The 21118-nt window shown below is 36.5% G+C and overlaps 4 protein-coding genes, 1 non-coding gene and 1 pseudogene across 10 annotated transcripts; 3 read left to right on the top strand and 3 right to left on the bottom strand.

The window, feature by feature from the left end:
• The first annotated feature begins 5030 nt into the window (after nt 1–5030).
• Nucleotides 5031–7733, top strand: LOC125220922 (uncharacterized; annotated as a pseudogene).
• Nucleotides 7734–7755: 22 nt separating this feature from the next.
• On the bottom strand, nt 7756–9187 carry LOC125223405 (actin-depolymerizing factor 7-like). The gene is made up of 3 exons (XM_048126541.2): nt 9080–9187; nt 8131–8396; nt 7756–8050 (listed from the first exon to the last, which is right to left on the bottom strand). Exons 1-3 carry the CDS (start codon nt 9080–9082, stop codon nt 7900–7902), a joined length of 420 nt encoding a protein of 139 aa, XP_047982498.1. The 5' UTR covers nt 9083–9187; the 3' UTR covers nt 7756–7899.
• A 1053-nt stretch (nt 9188–10240) lies between these two features.
• Nucleotides 10241–13630, top strand: LOC125221550 (FT-interacting protein 3-like). The gene has a single exon (XM_048123676.2). The coding sequence runs from the start codon at nt 10540–10542 to the stop codon at nt 13579–13581; it is 3042 nt and encodes a 1013-aa protein (XP_047979633.1). The 5' UTR covers nt 10241–10539; the 3' UTR covers nt 13582–13630.
• Nucleotides 13631–13700: 70 nt separating this feature from the next.
• Nucleotides 13701–18178, bottom strand: LOC125221551 (AT-hook motif nuclear-localized protein 11-like). Of its 6 annotated transcripts, none has more exons than XM_048123678.2 (6): nt 17841–18178; nt 16845–17487; nt 15422–15486; nt 14798–14923; nt 14150–14311; nt 13701–14035 (listed from the first exon to the last, which is right to left on the bottom strand). In XM_048123678.2, exons 2-6 carry the CDS (start codon nt 17278–17280, stop codon nt 13919–13921), a joined length of 906 nt encoding a protein of 301 aa, XP_047979635.1. In that variant the 5' UTR covers nt 17281–17487; nt 17841–18178; the 3' UTR covers nt 13701–13918. The 6 variants fall into 6 exon arrangements, with proteins under 6 accessions (XP_047979635.1, XP_088918776.1, XP_088918773.1 ...); XM_089062650.1 differs by having other exon boundaries at nt 16845–17412; XM_089062647.1 differs by having other exon boundaries at nt 16845–17864; nt 17988–18178.
• A 771-nt stretch (nt 18179–18949) lies between these two features.
• On the bottom strand, nt 18950–19021 carry TRNAC-GCA (transfer RNA cysteine (anticodon GCA)). The gene has a single exon. It is a non-coding gene; the product is annotated as a tRNA-Cys (tRNA).
• A 49-nt stretch (nt 19022–19070) lies between these two features.
• Nucleotides 19071–20932, top strand: LOC125219416 (uncharacterized). The gene is made up of 2 exons (XM_048121391.2): nt 19071–19275; nt 20652–20932. Exons 1-2 carry the CDS (start codon nt 19162–19164, stop codon nt 20772–20774), a joined length of 237 nt encoding a protein of 78 aa, XP_047977348.1. The 5' UTR covers nt 19071–19161; the 3' UTR covers nt 20775–20932.
• The last annotated feature ends 186 nt before the right edge of the window (nt 20933–21118 follow it).

The raw sequence follows: 21118 nt of genomic DNA, 5'->3' as shown, positions 1-21118 counted from the left end.
GAACTAAAAATCCAATGAGTATCAAGAGAGAGAATGTACGAGACATTTTGTTCAATGAATGATATTTTTATGAGAAAAACTGAAGAAAGTTTATGCTATTTTATAGTGGATGCGAAGAGTATAATGCTTAAGTTTGTGGGTCAATAATATTAAATTTTTTACCAATAATGCAATTGTTTGAGTGGTCTATTTATTTATTATTTTCAAAATTGCGAATGATAATTAGGTAACTGTACGTAATTAGATTTTGTGTTTTCCATTTATAATTAAGTAATTGCCTGGACTTTTATATTCTATGAATATTGCACCGTTTATTTGACTTGGTACTTCTTACTATATTTAGTTAACTTTGAAAATTTTCATATGAAAAAGCTTCACAACTATTGAATTATTTTCGAGTTTTTAAATTTCGGATATCTGATTTCCCAAAATGATGTGCATCTTGCAAGTTGCATAAGCAAGTATAAAGTCAAATTTCAGAACGGTTGAAATATGCCGCAACAGTAATTAGTGTTTTTTTTATTAAACAACTTCTTTGAATCGACAAATCTAAATATTAATTAAATATTTATACTAATACAAAAGTGGGTGTGAAGAAGAACGACTCACATAATAACTAATTGATTAATTTTATTATAAAAGTTATTTATTAAATGTAGGAGAAAACCAAAGTACGTACATTCCGCAAATGATAAAATTTTGTCATCAAATTCCACACAGATAACAAAATCTTGACCTCAAATTCCATAGTAAAGTAATAAGAAATTTTCAAATTTAATAAATTGATCGGTTAATTTTGAGTTAAAGTATTACTCCTCTCTGAATGCTATAAATATGTGTCACATTGCTTATAATTTTCAAATGAGTCTCGTTAGATGTTTATTGACTATAGTTCTCGCATAAATAAATTCATAATTTTTAAATTTTACTAATTAAAATAAAAAAACTTAATCAATATTATAATTTAACATACCATTAGTACTAAAATACTTCTATTTTTTTTAATTAATTAGGGTTCATGAGCCAACTTTAATGTTGATTTGATTTCAACAATTTAATAATGTGGTTATGTGGTACATAATTTTACTTACTTAGATATACCTAATAGATTCATTTTCATATAGCTTAAAATGCATATATGTATTACAAATAACTCAAATTATCTACCGTAATTATAACTATATCAAATCTAAACAAATTAAGAGAGTTTTAAACAGATTTTTATGTCTCATTGGAAATGATACGCATATTTTCACCGTTAAATAATTAAGAAGTTGTGCACTATAATATTTATATTAATATTCATGTGGTAAACTTGAACTCTCGTATATAAGAAAATTTCACAATAATGGATGTATTAATTTATTTTCTTCAATAATGAGTACTACATTTTTAAAACATTTCCGGTGGAGGAGCTTGATTGCGGTGGTGGGGAGGAGGAGCATGGCGGCGGTGGTTATCTGGTGCGCCATGGCTACGTGGAGGAGGAGCACGACGGCCACGACGACGGCGATGGTGCCTGAGCGATTCAATATTCAACGTCTCGTTATCCTCGAAACTTTCATTATTCTCATTTAAATTCAAATCTGACAATAGTGCATTATCCTCTAAATCACGAGCAAGAGATGGGGTAATAATAAGAACTAAAAAACCAATGAGCACCAAAACAGAAAAAGCACGAGACATCTTCTTTCTTTTTTTATCTTTTTGTGGTACTATACAATCGTTTTGGGATGAGAGAAATTGAAGAAGGTTTATAACATTTTATAATGGATATAAAAGGATGTAATATTTAAGTTTGTTTGACAATAATATTGGTTGCATATCTGATTTCATGAAATTGATTTGAATACATGATATTTATCATTGATCCATTTTCTCAAGTTGCATGTGTCTTTGATTATAATTTTCAAATTGTTGAATGATAAAATTTACTTTGCCATTATAGATAGGAATAGGATAGCTGGATAGGACAATGCTTATTGAATTTTTTATTAGTATAGGGCTATTGTTAAATAAAGAAAATAATCTTTATTGATACCGAAACATGCATGTGTAAAAATTAAAACATCGTTGAGTAGCTGTATTAAACGACGTTGTTAAGTAGTCAAACATTTTGTCTGCATGGTATTTTATGCTTGTCATATCATGTATAATTTCCCCAAATTTGAGATTATAGGATAGTTGAAAAAAATATCAAAATTATAATGAATAATTTTTATAAATTGATTAACCTAAAATTGACCAAACTTGATAGTGTTTTGAGTAATTTGTCATAGCAATATGTTGATTTTTGTTTCTAGTTTATATAGACTAGTACTACAAACCACCATATATTCCTGCATATAAAATATGCATATAAAATATAGGAGTACTCTATTTGTCCGTTAAATATCTCGTCCTAATTTAACATAACTTCTATTTTAGCAAATATAGAGGACCGATTTTAGACTTTCTATAACAAAATATTATCATCAAATTCCAAAGTTAATTAACAATAAATTTTTCATCAAGGTTAATCCACTTAATCAGTCGGGCCACTATTTTTATTTCAGACTAGTCGGGTGTGAAATTTTAGAGTTAACCTTTTTTTTTATCAAATGTATTAAACGGTCTATAACATTCCAACTAAAGTCATGTTTGATTGTTAGGATTCCTGTCTAGAAAAGTAATTTGAATCCTCAAATTTTAAATTTTCCTTGTTTCTTTGTTTTTAAATTAAGCTGGGAAAGTAATCAGTTGAAAACAAGGAAAATAGTTCTACAACTTTCCAGGATTCTAAATCACTACTTTTCTTAAGTATTCTTTTTCCAAGTTTTAGGATTCTTGCATATTTAGTTATTTAATGGGGTATAGTATAATTTCATATATTATTATTATTAGATTATTACAATTAGTATTAATTAATTAATTAAAATATTTTAAAAAATAATTTAAATATTTAAATTTTTACTTACTTAATTTCAATATAGTTAATACATAACTATAATCAAAACTATAATAGTAATAACTATGTTATTATATTATATTATTTATAATTGTTATTATCCTGATAATAATTATAATTTATTAAACAATTATAATATGCTTAATTAAATTATGAAGCATATACTCCCTCCGTCCCCTATTAAGAGTCACATTTTTCCATTTCGGTCCGTCCCCAATTAAGAGTCACACTTCATTTTTACCATAAATGGTAAGTAGGTCCCACATTCCACTAATTCACTTCACACACATTTTATAAAAAAACTAATATAAAAAGGTGGGTCCCACATTCCACTAACTTTTTCAACCAACTTTTCTTTACATTTCTTAAAACCCGTGCCCGGTCAAACTGTGACTCCTAATCAGGGACGGAGGGAGTAATAAATAATAATAATTTATTATTATATTAAAAATTAATAATTAATCAACAAACAATTAGTGAAATTTTAAATTTTAAATTTATTCAATTATAATTATCAGAATAATCATATTATATTATTTAATAATTATAATATCAATAAATAACTAGAATTACAATTATAGTATTATTATTATGATGGATGATTCATATTTAAATTATTCTTAATAATCATAAATTTAAAATTATTATCATTATTGTTTTAATTAATAGTAATTTATTAAAAAACATCTTAATATATAATAATAATAATTATTATATTTTAATTAAAAGTAATTATTTTATTTCCAGTTTAGTGTTTAAATCAAATATAAAATTTAAAATCTTGATTTTTTTCAAACACGAGAAAGTAAAGTTGTTGGTAATCATATTCCTATGATTCATTTTCCCATGAATCATTTTCCTTGCCAAGTTTATTTTCTCGTCAACCAAACATGGCTAAAAAAAATAGAAAGTCCAGTCCAGCAATTAATTTTACTCCCACACAACATAAATGAGAAAACTCACCAGATTCTTTGTGATGTAGAATGAACGATATAATACTCTGCTCAGAAGCAAAGAACTCAGTGGTGATAATCTGGGGAGTGGCTGTTACATTTTTTAGGAATTATTAGGGCAAAATGAGGATAGTTTAGTAATTAACTTAAATTAATGAGGATAATTTTGTCAATTATAATTTTAATCCTTACTTGTGACTTATTGTACCAAATACTACATTAAAATAACTCACAATTATCTTAATCTACCAAACACCTAATATATATAAATTAACTAATCGAAACTATGATTACTATCATAATGATATAATGTCTAGTCGAAACATGAGATAGCTACCAAATGAGCCATAAAAGTACTCCCTATCTTGCTAGATCATCTCCATCTAGCAATTTATACCAAACTGAACCTATTTTTCGATATATATCACATCAAATAGAAATTTTTACTCTATTCATTCAAATTATTTATATTCAAAAAAATATTTCATTTTCACTTTTTTTTTTACATTTTCAATCATACTTATATAATATATAAATTACACCTAACGCCATAATACTTTATCAATAATTTACTATAAATTAAATAATTCAATAAGATTTTCTTACAAGAATTAAAACATATACATTCAAAGTTAATCATAATGACAGCATACAAAATCGAATATTAATATGATGTGATTATTAATATTGATACTCGATCCTATATTATTACATATAAAAAGTGTACACAATTTGAGAAATTGAAATAGATTGAACATACCACAATAATATTAAAACTGAATTAAAATATATTCGCAAATCTTTACTTAATTAATTTAATTCAAGTAAGTGTCCATCGCTTATTTAACTAATTTAATGAGGATCAATTATAACCAATAAGTAATTTATGAAGCCGATTTTAATCGATCCACGCCCATGTACAAGCCCATCTTATGCTTAAAATTTAAATTGAGTATAACTTTTTCACTAATATTCATTTTCAATTTTACATGTGGCATTAGTCTAAATAATTAGATTTCGAAATTGTATAACCCAGTGTTATTATTTAAATCTCAACTGTATGATCACAATTCACAACTGTTTGCATACAAATATTCAATATTGAAGTGAATGAAACACACACATTGACGATGAACATCAAATCATGGCTAATGCTAAGGCCTTCCAATCCTCTGCTTCTTCTTCTGCTTCTCATCTTCATTTCTTTGGTGTTTTCGGCGCCATGGATTCTAACTCTGGTCTCTTCTCCAACCAAATACAGTAACAATTAGAATTAGATTACTATAATTAACAATTCATGATCCCATTTTGGATATTTTTCCTTTTAATTACTCTAACAAATTCCAATCATCGCAGGGTGAATATGATTTTCTGATTGCCGTTGAGAAGCCATTACCAACTCCGGACTGCGCGGCATGGAATCACACCAGAATTTGCCCCAAATTTCAACCAGCAGCATTTTCGGAGGCGAATCCTCATCAGGGAAGCGGATCCCAGTGCCCTGACTACTTCCGATGGATTCACGAGGACTTGCGCCACTGGAGAAGCACGGGGATCACCGAGGAGATGGTGGCGCACGGCGCATTTCCGGATTACGATTTTAGGCGGGAAAATGTACGTGGAGAATTTCGAGGAGGCGTTTCAGTCGCGCGCTGTGGGGATTCGCGCAGCTGATGAGGAGGTATGGTGGGAAATTGCCCGATCTGGAACTGATGTTTGACTGCGATGATCGGCCGGTGGTGGAAGCGGAGAAGTACGAGGCGGCAGGGGCGATTCCGCCGCCGCTTTTCAAGTACTGCGCGGATAATCGCACCGTCGATATCGTCTTCCCCGATTGGTCTTTCTGGTAATGTGCTTCTTCACTCTCTCTCATTTTCATTTTTTCTTCCATGCTGATATGATGATCAAATTTTATAAATTTTACTTTTGAGTGATTAATGAGTCCTAATTGATTCTAATTTGGCCATATGATTATGAACACAAGTTGTAAATAATCTTATTACATATGAATAGGGAGTATACATTTCTTTTAAATATTGACAATCTTGAATACTCCATCTATCTCTAGATTATAGTCATCTTTTCATGCAAAGAAAGAAAGAAAAAATTATAGTAGTAATTTTTAATGCAAAGAAAGAAGAAAAGATTATAGTCATCCTTCCTTTATTTACACAGATTAACAAACTTTGAAAAACTCAAATGGAACCGATTCCTTATGATGTAGTTACACTCACAAAAAATGAAAGTTATAGATTGCTAATTTTTGTTTGGATCACTAAATAGAATAATAATGTAAATTTACACTCATTTAATTGAAGAAAAGAGAAATGGTAAGGGGTATTGGTCCTTAATTACAAACTTTGCCCAAAATTTAGTACTCTGTAAACTTTAAAACTGGTCGTGGCTAAGTTGATAATTTGTGAAAACTTTAAAGTTTTTGGGAAATCTCAAACTTCGGCCAATGTTTGTAAGAAATATCAAATTTTGGCAAGAGTTATGATTTTATGGACTAATACCCCAAATGATAAAGGTTAGGCACCTTTTGGTGTATCTCTACCAAGTTTATGTTTTAGTTCTATCTTAAACAGTTTTTAGAGGTGGTTGACCATATATACACAATTGGGGTTTATGTTAATTTAAACATTTTTTGGTTTTCATGAGTAGGATTTATAATTTAAATAGTTTAAGATTATAGTTATTGATTGATTATGATAAAATAAAAATTTGAGTGATGTTATGGGGATGCAGGACAGAGGTAAATATAAAGCCATGGGGTGTGTTTGTGAAGGAAATGAAAGAAGAGATGGAGAAATCGAAATGGGAGGATAGAGTTCCCTACGCCTACTGGAAAGGCAACCCCAAGGTTTCTAAACAAAGACACCAACTCATGAAATGCAACCTCACTAATCAAACTGATTGGAATGCTCGCCTTTACTCCCTCGTAGCCACTCCTATCCTATCCTATCCTATCCTATCATAACTCTTCTATCTTGAAGTTATCTAACCAAACGGCCCCTAAATATAGACCAACTTTCTCTTGTTTTGATCATAGGATTGGGATGAAGAGGCACGAAAAGGATTCAAGCAGACCAATCTTGCAAACCAGTGCACCCACAGGTTGTGTTTTTTTACACAGGAGAAACAAAGTGTTGTGTTGTTTCTTATTCTAGATTCCTTTTTTGTGATTTAAGGTACAAGATTTATGCAGAAGGATGGGGATGGTCTGTTAGTGAGAAAGACATCCTAGCATGCAACTCTCCAACGTTGCTCATCAACTCGCGTTGGCACGACTTCTTCTCACGGGGGCTCATCCCTCAACGCCATTATTGGCCGATCAGGGACGCCCAAAAGTGCAGTTCCATCAAATTTGCAGTTGAATATGGCAACAATCATACTGCAAAGGTATGTATCATCATATCATCTTTTCAGTTACGTCACTCTTTTTTTACTGAATTCTGCTTTTTAGGCCAAGAAGATTGGTGAAGCCGGTAGCCACTTCGCCCATGAGGCTCTGAAAATGGAGAATATTTATGACTACATGTTCCATCTGCTAAATGAGTACGCGAAGCTCTTCAAGTACAAGCCTAAGATTCCTCCAAACGCGACTCAGCTTTGCTCGGAGTTGCTGGCCTGCCCTGCACAGGGGAAGTTGAGGGAGTTCATGGAGGAAACCATTGAGAAGTCGCCTAGTGATTCGCCTCCCTGCAAGATGCCTCCACCTTTCAAGCTTCGAGATCTTGGAGATTTTGCACGAGCGGATATGGAGGCCATCAACGAGGTGGAGGCATTGGAAGACGAGTACGGGAGGAAACAATACGAGAGAAAATGATTCAAGAGAAACTAATTTATACGTCATTCAAGAGAAGGTAAATGTCAAGATTATGAACTCAAAAACAAATGTCAAGATTTGAAAAAGGAAAAGAAATCATGTGATTAAGAAAGTTTTGAATAACTAATAAAAATAGAACTAGTGCTGTCTCAGCATTAAAGAAACTTGAATTAATAAGCTCTTTCCTTGAAGATGTCCATGCTCATCTCACTTGCATCAGTTGCTTGCAACTCAACCTGAATTCCATCCAACTCTCTCTTGAAACGATCTTTTGAACTCGCGTAAAGCATCTTGGTCCTCACCTTCGAAGTCTCGGGTGACCTGAGGCAATATCACAACAATTTCATGATTTCATCAAAAAAACAATAGTTGCAAAAATTTGGAGTTTCATGTGATCTCACCATGCAATGAAGAAAATCTTGCTCTTGCGGCAGTTCTCATCAGTTGTAAAGTCATAGTCGTAGACAGCATACCGACAATCATCAGCGGGCAAGCTATTGTTGAGGTCATCGTGAGTCTCGTCTTGACCCCCGGCCTTCTCCACCACCACTTGCTGGAGTCCATCATCGAGTTTGAACACGATGTACCTGTAGTTCCGCTTAGCCTTTAGCTCCAAAAACTTCAGTTTGCACGCGTCGTCCACAGCAACCCCGGATGCAGAATTTGCCTGTTGAGAATCCAAACCATGAACACGTTTTTCTCTTATAATCAGAAAAAAAAATGGGAGCACATCAATATTCTTGATCATGTCAGACGCCTTAATGAATATATGTAAAACAGATGGTATAGCAATTTTTGTTGATAAATTTCCCCCTAACTCTTTGATGGAAAATTGTGATTATGTTATTTTCACCCTTTTTCCCACTCTTTTCACATGAGATAAAAAGAAGGTGGTCAGCACTAATATGTGATAAATTATCTGATATTTTCCTATACTTCATTTTCTTACGATAAATGTGTGAAATCTCTAATTAGAGATCCTTACTTCCTTACAAAACAGAGATCTGCATTATTTTTTGCATCATTCATGAATCTTGATATTGTTTGAGGTCTAAATTCAAATATCACACACATAATTAGGCATTAAACAAAAGATATTACACAGACAAACACACACATATTGATATTACTAATGCCAACTTGTCCCATAAGCAGTGAAAAAATCAAGCAAATAGAATACATAAATTCACCTTATAATGCTGAGGAAATCAATCAAAATATCATGAAGAAAGTGGATATCAATGAGAGCCAAGCATTCTAGCAACATAACATAAAAAAAGGGAGGGAATGTAGTTGAATGATGACATATAAAAAGAATTATATGATGTAGGAATGGCAAAGATGACTTACCATTTTGCTCTTGAGTAAAAATTCGAGCAGCCTCGAGTAAATGTGATTAGAGATCAAAGGGAGAGAAGAAGAAAATAGGGTGGAGAGATATGGATCCTTGAATTTTGGTAGGGCATTGAAAGTTTCAAAGGATGAGAGAGATTTTAGGAAATTTGTTTATAATATATAAACTGTAACATAAAGCCAATATATAATTTTGAAGCAGTATATATACAAAAATCATTATCTTACAACAAATAAAAAAAACTATGTATACCTTAACTTACTACCCTTATATTCTTATATTATATAAAGAAAAATGTTATAAGTTCAAATGCAAATTATGCAATTGTTTAAGCTGAATAGATAGAAGATTATTGTTCGATAATCAAATAAGATATTGATTTGGTGAAATCAATTAAGCTACCTATTTGCTGTCAGAATAAACAAACACATAAATAAACAAGCTGAGTCTTTAGTTACTTAATCTTTAATTAACTTGTTATGTCGTGCCTGATGATGTTATCAATATAATAGTAAACTCTAATTATAGACATTTAAAAGATTGTAGCATGGCCCATAAGGAAGAAAAAAAAGTAAACGATTAATTAAAAAATAGAAGTAAACGATTTTTGAAATTAGCCTCATATTACTGCAGACTATCGAATTTATCACATAAGGTCACTTTCGGTTTGCTAGATAAAATAGTACTAAGATAATATTATCTAGGATTAAGTTCTAAGGTTATTTTAGTTGGAGGGAGTTGGCTTAAGACTAATTATCGCATGATTATCTATAAGATTGAGTTTTGAGATTGAATCTCTTGAAACAAATGCACTCCGTATATAATCCTGAGATACATTATTATTATTATTATTATTATTATTATTATTATTATTATTTATTGAAATAAAAGAATCATCCTTATGAAAGCAGTGAATATTATACATCTTCAAATCAAGTTACATCAAGTATTTTCAAAATCTATAATAAATATACTGAGCCCCTTAATAAATCAAAGAAAATGTACAAAAACAAAGAAAATGTCAATTACACATTGGCCTTGCAATTTACAGGAAATTACCGAGATTTGAAAATTTGAATAGATGTAGTAGAAAAATGGAATGTGATGGTGACAAATATTCTGTTAAATACAACTTGCAAGTTCACAAAGATTGAGTTGACCAATAACTCTGTCATTAAAAAGTAGAACTAGTCAGTTAGTTGCGTTTGTACAAATATTAATTTCTCTTAAAACCAGAAGGCATGTCTTGTTCTTGATCACCTCACCCCAACACGACTCAAAATGTTGTATTAATCTTCTCACAATTAGTATAAAACGACTTTCACACGACTTCTTCTTCTTCTTCTTCCTCCTCCTCCTTGATTTTTCTTCTTAATTAATGTTGTAATGTAAGCATTACTTTACTTGTACACATTTAAATACTTGAATCCCACGCCTCTGAATATCTCATGAACAGATGAACAACCTGAAGCTAGCAGTGGAGGTGGTCCGAGCCCACAACCTCCTCCCCAAAGACGGGCAGGGCTCGTCCAGCGCGGCCGTGGAGCTCGTCTTCGATGGCCAGAAGTTCCGCACCACCATCAAGGAGAGAGACCTCAACCCCTTTTGGAACGAGACCTTCTACTTCAACGTCGCCAACCCCCTCGACCTCCGCCACCTCACCCTCGAGGCTCACCTCTATAGCATCAATCGAGCCACCTCCAAGAAACACTCCCTCGGGAAGGTCCGGATCAACGGCACCTCCTTCGTCCCCCTCTCTGACTCTGTCGTCTTCAACTACCCCCTTGAGAAAAACAGCCTCTTCTCCTCCACCAGAGGCGAGCTCGCCTTGAAAGTCTACCTCACCGGCGATCCCACCCCTAGTCATCACTACGCCTCCTCCTCGTCCTTCTCTAGCCTGCATTCGATCCACGATGAACCATCACCCCGTTCTCACAGGCACGAGGAGAAGGCATCCCGGTCTAGGCGCAGTTTGTACACTCTTGCTGGCTCAGATCATAGTCAACACCACCAGCCGCAGCAACAACAACAACAGCATCAACCACCACAACAGCAGCAGCAGCAACAATCACAACAACAACGACCTTCTTCTTCTTATACAATGCCATCGTACCAAACAACGCAATACAACACTAGTGAGATGATGTTCGAGCCTCAGTCATCACAGTCTGCTCGAATGCATCTGAACACATCGTCTCAGCCTAATGATTTTTCACTCAGAGAAACGAATCCGGTTCTCGGAGGGGGGCGGATTAGGGCTACCAGCACGTATGATCTCGTGCAGCCTATGCAGTTTCTCTTTGTTCGTGTTGTGAAGGCACGGGACCTCCCGTCCAAGGACGCCACAGGGAGCCTCGACCCCTACGTGGTGGTGAAGCTGGGTAATTACAAGGGCGTTACTCGCCATTTCGACAAGACAAAGAATCCAGAATGGAACACAGTGTTCACGTTTTCAAAGGACAGAATGCAAGCCACTATTTTGGAAGTTGTGGTGATGGACAAGGATGTGATCAAGGACGATTTTGTGGGCGTGGTGAAGTTCGACCTTCACGATATCCCAAGACGGGCCCCTCCGGACAGCCCATTGGCGCCCGAGTGGCACCGACTCGAGGACAGCAAGGGCGAGAGGAAGCACGGGGAGCTCATGGTTGCAGTTTGGATAGGCACACAAGCTGATGAGGCCTTTGCTGATGCTTGGCATTCCGATGCAGCTAGCCTCGTCGACACCTCCGCCTCGACCGCACACATCCGGTCCAAAGTGTACCACGCGCCCCGGTTGTGGTATGTGCGCGTGAACGTGATTGAGGCCCAGGATCTCGTCACACATGACAGGAACCGGTACCCTGTCGTGCACGTGAAGGCCCAAATTGGGAACCAGATCCTGAGAACAAAGCCAGTCCAGTCACAGACCTCGAACGCGTCATGGAACGAGGACCTCATGTTTGTTGCCGCTGAGCCCTTCGACGATGATCAGCTGGTGATATCAGTTGATGATCGCGTCGGGCCTAACAAAGAGGAGTCTCTTGGCAAGGCTTTTGTGCCGTTGGCAACGATTGAGAAACGGGCCGACGACAGAGTGGTGCACACAAAGTGGTGGCACCTGCAGAAGCCGAGTGCCACCGAGGCTGTGGAGCTCAAGAGGGATCATTTTGCAAGCCGGATCCATCTCCGGATCTGCCTCGATGGAGGCTACCATGTTCTAGATGAATCCACGCAGTATAGCAGTGATCTCAGGCCAACAGCAAAGCAGCTTTGGAAACCGCCCGTAGGTGTGCTTGAGCTCGGAATCTTGAACGCCAACGCCCTCACACCTATGAAGAGTAGAAACGGTCGAGGGACTTCAGACACATTCTGTGTGGCCAAATATGGACAGAAATGGATTCGAACTAGAACTATCACCGATAGCTTAAACCCCAAGTTCAATGAGCAGTACACTTGGGACGTTTACGATCCGGCCACAGTTCTAACTGTGGGCGTTTTCGACAACGGACACTTTGGTGGTGCCAATAGCCACAGAGACCTCAAGATCGGGAAGGTTCGGATCCGGATCTCGACCTTGGAAACGAATCGTGTTTACACGCATTCGTATCCATTGGTCGTTCTTCACCCCTCGGGGGTGAAGAAGATGGGAGAGTTGCATTTGGCAATCCGATTCACATGCACGTCGATGCTCAACATGATGTCCTTATACTCGAGGCCTCTCCTGCCTAAAATGCACTACGTAAGACCGTTGTCGGTGGCGCAGCTTGACATGCTGCGCTACCAAGCGGTCAACATCCTGGCGGCACGTCTGAGCCGGGCTGAGCCACCTCTCCGAAAAGAGGTTGTAGAATACATGAGTGATGTAAACTCACATCTATGGAGCATGAGGCGAAGCAAGGCAAACTTCTACAGATTGATGGCGGTCTTCAACGGCATCTTCGCTGTCTCAAAGTGGCTCAACGAGGTCTGCCACTGGAAGAATCCGGTCACAACGGTGCTCGTGTACGCCCTCTTTGTCATGCTAGTGTTCTTCCCCGACCTGATCCTGCCAACGTTGTACCTATACATGTTCCTCATTGGACTCTGGAACTATAGGTTCAGGCCGAAGAATCCACCACACATGAACATGAGGTTGTCTTGTGCAGACACCGCGACGGCCGACGAGCTTGACGAGGAGTTTGACACGTTCCCAACGGCTAGAAGTGGTGATACTCTGCGGATGAGGTACGATCGTCTGCGGAGCGTTGCTGGCCAGATACAGAGAGTCGTGGGGGACGTGGCGTCGCAGGGGGAGCGGGTGCAGGCGGTTCTGAGCTGGCGGGATCCTCGCGCCACCATCATATTCATGGCCTTCTGCATTGCGTCAGCCGTGGTGTTCTACGCCGTGCCTCTTCAGCTGCTAATAATCACTGCCGGATCCTACGCCATGAGACCTCCTAAATTCCGACGCAAGCTGCCTCCAGCACCGCTCAACTTCTTCCGCCGCCTGCCTGCTAGGACTGATAGCATGTTGTGACCACCTATAAATACTGTTGTAAATTTCTGAATGTAACACTTGAAACTAAGTTCCATTTTCACAGCAAAAACTCCTGCATAGACACAGATAAATCCATTTCTAATCTCAAGAAACATGTATAAAGTGAAGAACTGAATCATTAACAAAGATCTGAATTAGTGCAACCTATGTCAGGTAGAATAGCAACATGGTTAGAGTCAGATGCTCTGCTAAAGACTAATCAATAATGCGGTTTCACCCAGACATCGCTGGATGTTGAAGTCGATAACTTGAACAAAATATAAGAAATGGGATTGCTATCTATCCCTACCAAACTGAGCTAAGATTCTGAGCTAGGCTAAGCATTGGCTGGAATGACGAGATTCCCAACTGTACGATCTTCAGAATCTGCTGAAGTTCCCCCAGCAACGTTTTTCATCTTTGAAGTGCGCGGTAGCAGGCTTGCCACGACAACCTGGAGGCGTTTATCAAATGAGTGGTTCCGAAAGTATCATCTAAGTGAATATCTTGAAACTGAATAAAATTTCAGAAAACAGGCCTAATTCAGTGCTGAATATTCTAAAGGTACCTGAACAGGGCTGCAGGCAACCATGACACTCTCGACTCCACCACCTATGACACGCCCATCAGGACCAGACAGAGTAACATTCAGACAACCGACTGGGCCATGAAGCGCATTCACATCATTTTGTGCATACGAACCAGTTAAACTCAAAATATCAAAGCGTCCCTATAGAAAAGCGAAAGCAGAGAAAAATAGTTACTGAGTCAAGAAGAAACAAGACAAGAAATAATTGGTACTGAGACAAGAATATACTACAAGACAAGAACCAAAGAAACAAGGGAAGACAAAAACACTCGATCAACAAGACATACTTCAACAAAAGATTCTGAATCAAGATAAATAGTTCTATTAAAAATGGAATTTACCACTATCATAATTAGATAAGATAGCCAAGGAAGTTTCACAAGTTGAAGCTTGCATTAATTACACTGAGAAATAACTGCAAAATTCATAGTTTAACATGTGAGCTATTACAAAGTATATTTCTTAACAGCAATCGTGCTAGCTATAGCTTTTAAGTTAAGGGAAGATAAGGTATTTAAATTTTTCGATGGACTACAATCTAACCCTCATTATGAACTGCTGGAGCATAGTACTGATGCCTCTAGTTTTCACAATATATTTGCAATAAGAAATGGAGCATATACATACCTCGTATGTGACGCTCCCACCAGAACTTGATATTCTAATATTTACAGCTGATATTGTACCATTTCCTGATAAAATGACAGTGCTCTGCCGCCCCTGTGCAAACGACAGTACCTTTCTTTTAATATCCTGCATAAAAACTATAACAATAAATGATCCACTAATTATAAATTAAGGATGTAAAGAAGTTGACATTTGTTATCATGAAAAATTTAGAAAATGCCTTTCTGAGATGCCCTGAAAGACATACAAAGTATTTAGACCATATCAAGTTTTAATAAATGACTCGAGCCTTCCCTTTCTCACAGCCGAGTATTTTGTCTATAGACTGGCCAGTTACATAAGCGAGAAGTTGCATATCAGGAAACTGACGTATCATAAGATTTACATTTTCAGTTTTATCCGAGTTCATTTGAACAATATTTTCCATGATTTTCTTTCCAAATATTAAGAACTAGATATGCTGAAGCTTTATCTCATTACACTATTTATGAAAAGTATTACAAGTTCATAAATCTTCTTTCGAGAAGTTTCTTAGCTAGATGCGTAAACAGGTGGAAGAGTGGAAGATAGAGATAAATACACAATGTTAGGTAAATTCATTCAGATAGTTGAGATTGCACTAACTTCTCCAACAGCAACATTGATGATATGTGGGACCAGTTTTCCAGGCACGGTAAAGATAGATCCGCCTGGCCAAAAAAGATGAATTCCCCACAAAATCAAGAAAATGCAAGAACTAGCCATCATAAACATCTCAGTTGACACTATGCTATCAAATTCGGAAAAAAATTGAGAGACGCCATTTATGAACATAAAGGCATCGAGAAGGAAATAAACATTTTAGTTCAACAGTAAAAAATGCTCATATTATCATGAGATATGTGCATATGACAAGACGATGTGAGCATATTGCTAGACTATTATCGCCGAATAGGCAATAACTAAATTTTAAGGCTTGGGGTGATATCAAGAATTTGATAGGTACATATATATGATGATACAAGTGAGCATTTATCAGCGTTTCCACAATAAGAGACTCTCAATAACACACAACAGAGCAGCAAATCCTCAAATATGTATTTAATGAGTTAAAAAGGGTTGCATTTTGAGCAAAAAGGTTCAGCTTGAGAATAATGCATATCGGCTAAATTAGGGAATTTGATGCATTTCATGTTAAATGATCCCTTTTTGACAAGAAAAATACATGCTTTCTCTATTGAGAAGATTTAAATAACCTGGATGCGCTCCTCCATTTAGATCCGAAACTTTAAACATTTCTGTCACTACTAAAATATTTCTGTGCAAAGCCATAGTACTAAAATATTTCTGTACAGAGAGAGAGAGAGAGGGGGGGGGGGGGGGGGGGAAGAGAGGGGGCAGAATGACATAGGTAAGGGGTGAGTCAGCAGCTTAAGGCTCAATTGATGAGGTATTTGCTGGTGGCACTATGTATTCAGCCACTTGTCATGATATATTATTTCTCGCGTAACTGCCCTGTCTTTATACAAGTGCTTGTTTATAAGCCTTTCCATCACTAAAAAGAAACTTAGTACCTTACTTTCTACATAATTCTGCAACTGCCCTGTCTTTATACAAGTGCCTGTTTACATAGTAAATTACTATTTCTCTAGTAATTTCTATCACTGAATTCACATAATGAAGACATGATTCAAGACTAGCATTTGATAAGATCATAAATTTTAAGAATTTAGTTTTCAAACCATATTTTAACTGGTAATTCCTATCCCAAAATCATTTATGCACTGAAATTGGTCAATGCAGCATCTTGTCTATTTAATGGCTTCCAATCAAGCTCAAGCGCCATACCATTTTCAAATTATGCGTTTGAAAGGCATTATTAGGATCAAAGACAACAAATAAGAAACTTCCATCACTAAAAAAGTTAAAAAAAATAGCTAAAACTCAATCATTAACATGCAACCATAGACTTCAAATCATCCAAAACCTGTATTTAATTGCTACCAAGAAATAGCAAGTGTATCCAAGCACAGCCATGAAACAGATAAAGAACAAGATTCAGAAATACCAAGGGGGATTTGTTGATGCTTTCTCCCCGTCCCTGGTGGTCGTCCTCTCCGCTTCTGAGTAGGTCTCACAAATGGCACAGGATTAGATGTGGAGGGCGACAATGCCAGTGAAACAGCACTATCACGCCCATATTTCCGTGGCCTTCCCCTTTTTCTACGAACAGGCTCCCCTTGCATCATAGCAGGAGGCGGACCTACACCAAGTGCGGGAGGTGGGCCAACACTCATCCCGTGAGGTGACATTGTCGATGAAGTATCTAAAGGCAACGATGATCCCATCATATTCCTCCCTGTGTTGGTTTGGTACTGCAAACCAGGATTAGTCAACGAATTCATGCCGGGTGATCCCTGTAGTCCCATGACAGACTCGGCATTTCCTTGATGAAGATAATAGGGAGCCGAACCTTGCAGCGTCATAGCTTCCCTTTGATCCATGTATGCTTACTTAATAAATTGTTCCAATCTAAGGCACTCCAAAAATGCCAAATACAACACTTCCAAAATCGGTATCAAATTATGCCTTCATCAAGCAAAACATGGAACTCTGGGACTGGCTTGGATGTTGCTCTGTTCGATTTTGACAATGCTTAAACTCGGCACTGGAAGACCTCTATCAACTCAACTTAAATGAGCCCAATAGCTCTATTATGCAATGCAAGAGAAAGCTCAATCCCACGGTTCTTGAATCGTGGCAAAAATAATTAAAATGTGCTATTTACAAATTTGTAATCCCCAAATAACACGAAATCGAGATTGAAATGGTTTCAACTTTCAATTCAAAAGAAGAGAAAAAGATTCAAAATTTCAAGACAACAACGTACACAGTACTAAATCAAAACAAGAAAAAGACTTCATTTTTAAGATAAAATTCTCCATTTTCGCTCTCGCCAAACACAATGCTCCAAGATTCATCTCATAAGCTCAAAACATATCTATCTATGGACTACAAACACAGCCCTTGAAGAGCAGGAGAAGAGAAAGCAACAGAGGCCCACCTCAAGAGAAAGAAACATCATCGCCTATGCCAAAAGCAGCCATGCAATAACATTAATCTAACAAAAAGGGGTTGATGAAAAAGAGAGTGTTTTTATGAAAAGCAGCTAGCAGCGCAGGTTGTGAGAATAAGCCATTGATGAACTCACCATAACAGTGAAAGAATTCTTATCCGAAACATAATGCATTTTTTATGCTGGGAATTTCGTGTGCACTGTGTGTAGTGTGGGATGAGGTGAGGTGATAGAGTGTGGAGGGGAATAGTGATGCGGGTTTTGAGTTAGTGTGGTGCGCGGTTGTTTTGTAGGGATAGAAAGAGAAAATCTTCAACAGGAGAGCAGCAGCAGCCGCTTGGTGGATATATCTCATCTTTATTCAATAGTCAGATTTCAATGTGTTTTGTCAAATCTTCGCGCCCACTCGCACCCCTGGCGCGTGCCTGTTGCATCACCTTTCATTTTATTTTTTCGGTATAGTGAGCATTTCGGGTTCGGATTTTGGATAGGATTTTTGCTCAATCCAGTTCGATCCGAAACTGTGAAATTTTATGAAAAATGAATTCGATTCGATTCGATTCGATTCAAATTGTATGAAAATATCGGAATTTAAACTATGAAATCTAATTGACTCAAAAAAATCCAAAACTGCATGAAAATGTCAAAAATTCAAAATTTTAATACCGAAAAATTGAAATTCAATACCTAGATACAAAAATCTAATAATAAGTTGTCCAACACAGATATATTTTAGATTTTAAAATATTCGAGGCAGCGCACATCCGAATTCCACATTATTAGTATGAAATTGTCTGCTTTAGTTTTGCTTTTGGGGTACTTCCCAAAAGGCCTCATGCGAATGGAATTACCAAAATGCGAAAACTTCAAAACGCAAATCTGAGAAATTCGACTTGAATTTTAGATTTTGATTTAAATTGGATTTTTTTATATTGCGTACTCCTAATTTTGGGGGTATAGATTATCAAGTTATCTAAAGAGGGTTTATACATGGATTATGAATGAGTGATCTTACCACCAAGCTCCACCATCTTACCTAACAAAAAAGTAGTTAGTTAAAAATTTATTAGTCCATGATTAAATACATACACATTTTAAGGGCCGAACCGGGTTCGAACCGGTGGCCTATTGATCTGCAGTCAATTGCTCTACCACTGAGCTATGGACCCTTGGATTTCATATTAAGCTTTGATAATATACATAAACCGTAAGCAATGAAAAATTTATTTATTGTAGCACGGGAATCATCTGGAAATTTGCAACAGAGTTTGCTATAAACTCATCCATTTCAGATACTGATTTACAGAAAATGGACCCCAAAACGGACAAGTTAGTGAGGAGGACAACCATGATAGCCACTGCCACAGCTTCTTATCTTCTACTCACGGCTGATTACGGTCCTGAACCCAACTTTCTGGATCCCGTAACTACCTTCATCCTCTCGCTTTCTCTTTTTATTTTTTGGCTCCTTTTTGTTTTGTTTTGTTTGATTATTTGCTGTGCTCCTAATTTGTAGTTTAGAATTGCTACCCGATTGGATTTTCACTTGCCATTAGTTCGATTTGAAGCATTAGAGGTTTGATTGGAGAGGGAAATCCAAGGCTACGATATTGGATTGGGTAGTCTTAGTGGTAATTGAGTTGAAGAGAAGGATCTCACAAATAAAATTGAGTATTTGTGAAATTTGGATGTTGATGTTACTATAAATAAATGAATATGGTGGGGAATCAGGAACGATTTTATCCCACTTTTCCCCCTCTAATGTTGGAGGGATCACTTGCTAATAACAAATCAATAGTAGTAAATACATTCATTAATTAAGATGCAATCAGAGGATTAGGAAGGTGAAAGTGGGAATATGAATTAAGCTAAAGTCCAGCTTTGTTAATTTTTATTGTAGTTTCTGATACTGGATCATAGAGTCTTATGGTTGTATTGATGTTAAAAGTTGTTAACAAATACATCAACAGAAAGGAGGTTTCCGGATGAGATTCTCAGCAACACAGCTTAGTAGACGTTGCAGGGGAGTTGGCTGAAATTCTAGTGATGCGTTTTACTTACGGGAGAGCTATGCAGAACTTAAAACATGTATCATTTGCATTGCCCTTGATATGTTGTGAGGTCGTCCCAAACCGACATGTGACTTGAGTCGCCTTAACTGAACTATTAAGGGAGTTCCAACAAATGCATACACTCGTCTTGAACACAAGCATAGGTGGTATGCTTTCACCAAGCTGGTGCATATGATTATGTGCAAAAGATGTGATTTCTTGATTCCTATGTTTTCAAACGTGAGAAAGCATGCCATATGATTCATTCTTTGAAATTGATGAGCTAGGATGTAGATTGTACCCAACCACCACTGCCTCTCAGTTTCTGTTATTCCAATACTGAACTAAAAGCAGTCTGGTTTTGTTGTCTTTCACATATCTGATGACTTGCAGCATTACTTAGGAAATAGAAAATGTGATTTTCTGGTTTCAGCAACCAGCAAGTCATAATTTTATAACTCTCCATCGTTTTCCTTGGATAGTAGAACTCATAAAAATACTATGCATTATTTCTTCGTTTGTCCTTTTCATTGGATGGGGTGGGAAGCACACAATGTGTTGTTGGTTGCAAACTTGTAGTAGAGGATACGAGCATTTTTTTGCTTTGCCAATGTTGAATTTCATACATTCATCTCTACTTGTGATCTCGCTGATTTTTTTCTCTACTTGTGATGAATCTGCCATGGGAGAGAACTGCTAAATACTATGCTTCATTGCCGAGCTCTTGATGTGTACTGCCTAATGACAGATAAAAAATGCTGTGGAATCAGCAAAACAGTCAGTGAAAGAGTTCGTTTTTGGATTGAAGAAGGAAACTCCACAAAGTGAGATCGAAAAGCCTCCTTCAGCTGCTTCAGAGAAACACTCATAATATGTTAAATGCTAGTAGTACATTCCTGATAATAGCTTGCTATAGTTTCCGTAACACAGTCTGTATAATCGGAAACTGCATTTTTTGATTTTGCCCAGTTTTGTGAATGCTATTTCCTAACATATAGTACTTTTGCAATGGTTGAGAGTTATCTTTTACATGTTGTCTTAATCTTTATCGACTTTTTGAAGTTTGTACAAGTTTTTACATGAAAACTTTTTGAAGAAAGTTTTCATGTATTGGTTTAGGATTCGAAACACTAATTAATTATCATTCCACAAACTGAAAGATGGAAACTAATTATGTAGTGATAATGAACCATGATATAATGGTATATGTATTTC

Source organism: Salvia hispanica, chromosome 1, assembly GCF_029641045.1.
Source record: "Salvia hispanica isolate PSC_SH4W2 chromosome 1, Shi_PSC_v1, whole genome shotgun sequence".
In the NCBI taxonomy this organism is placed as follows: domain Eukaryota; kingdom Viridiplantae; phylum Streptophyta; class Magnoliopsida; order Lamiales; family Lamiaceae; genus Salvia; species Salvia hispanica.
The sequence above is the reverse complement of the archived record's forward strand: the minus strand, read 5'-3'. Positions and strand labels throughout refer to the sequence as shown.

Excerpts from the sequence above, each read along its gene's own strand:
- LOC125221550 (XM_048123676.2), top strand. The coding sequence starts at position 10,540 with ATGAACAACCTGAAGCTAGCAGTGGAGGTGGTCCGAGCCCACAACCTC.
- LOC125221551 (XM_048123678.2), bottom strand. The coding sequence starts at position 17,280 with ATGGATCAAAGGGAAGCTATGACGCTGCAAGGTTCGGCTCCCTATTAT. Across the intron at positions 15,487-16,844 it reads GCATCAACAAATCCCCCTTG|GCGGATCTATCTTTACCGTG; the intron begins GTATTTCTGAAT and ends TTTTTTGGCCAG. Across the intron at positions 14,924-15,421 it reads TCAATGTTGCTGTTGGAGAA|GATATTAAAAGAAAGGTACT; the intron begins GTTAGTGCAATC and ends GTTTTTATGCAG.
- LOC125223405 (XM_048126541.2), bottom strand. Across the intron at positions 8,051-8,130 it reads AAGATTTTCTTCATTGCATG|GTCACCCGAGACTTCGAAGG; the intron begins GTGAGATCACAT and ends ATATTGCCTCAG.
- LOC125219416 (XM_048121391.2), top strand. The coding sequence starts at position 19,162 with ATGGACCCCAAAACGGACAAGTTAGTGAGGAGGACAACCATGATAGCC. Across the intron at positions 19,276-20,651 it reads AACCCAACTTTCTGGATCCC|ATAAAAAATGCTGTGGAATC; the intron begins GTAACTACCTTC and ends GCCTAATGACAG.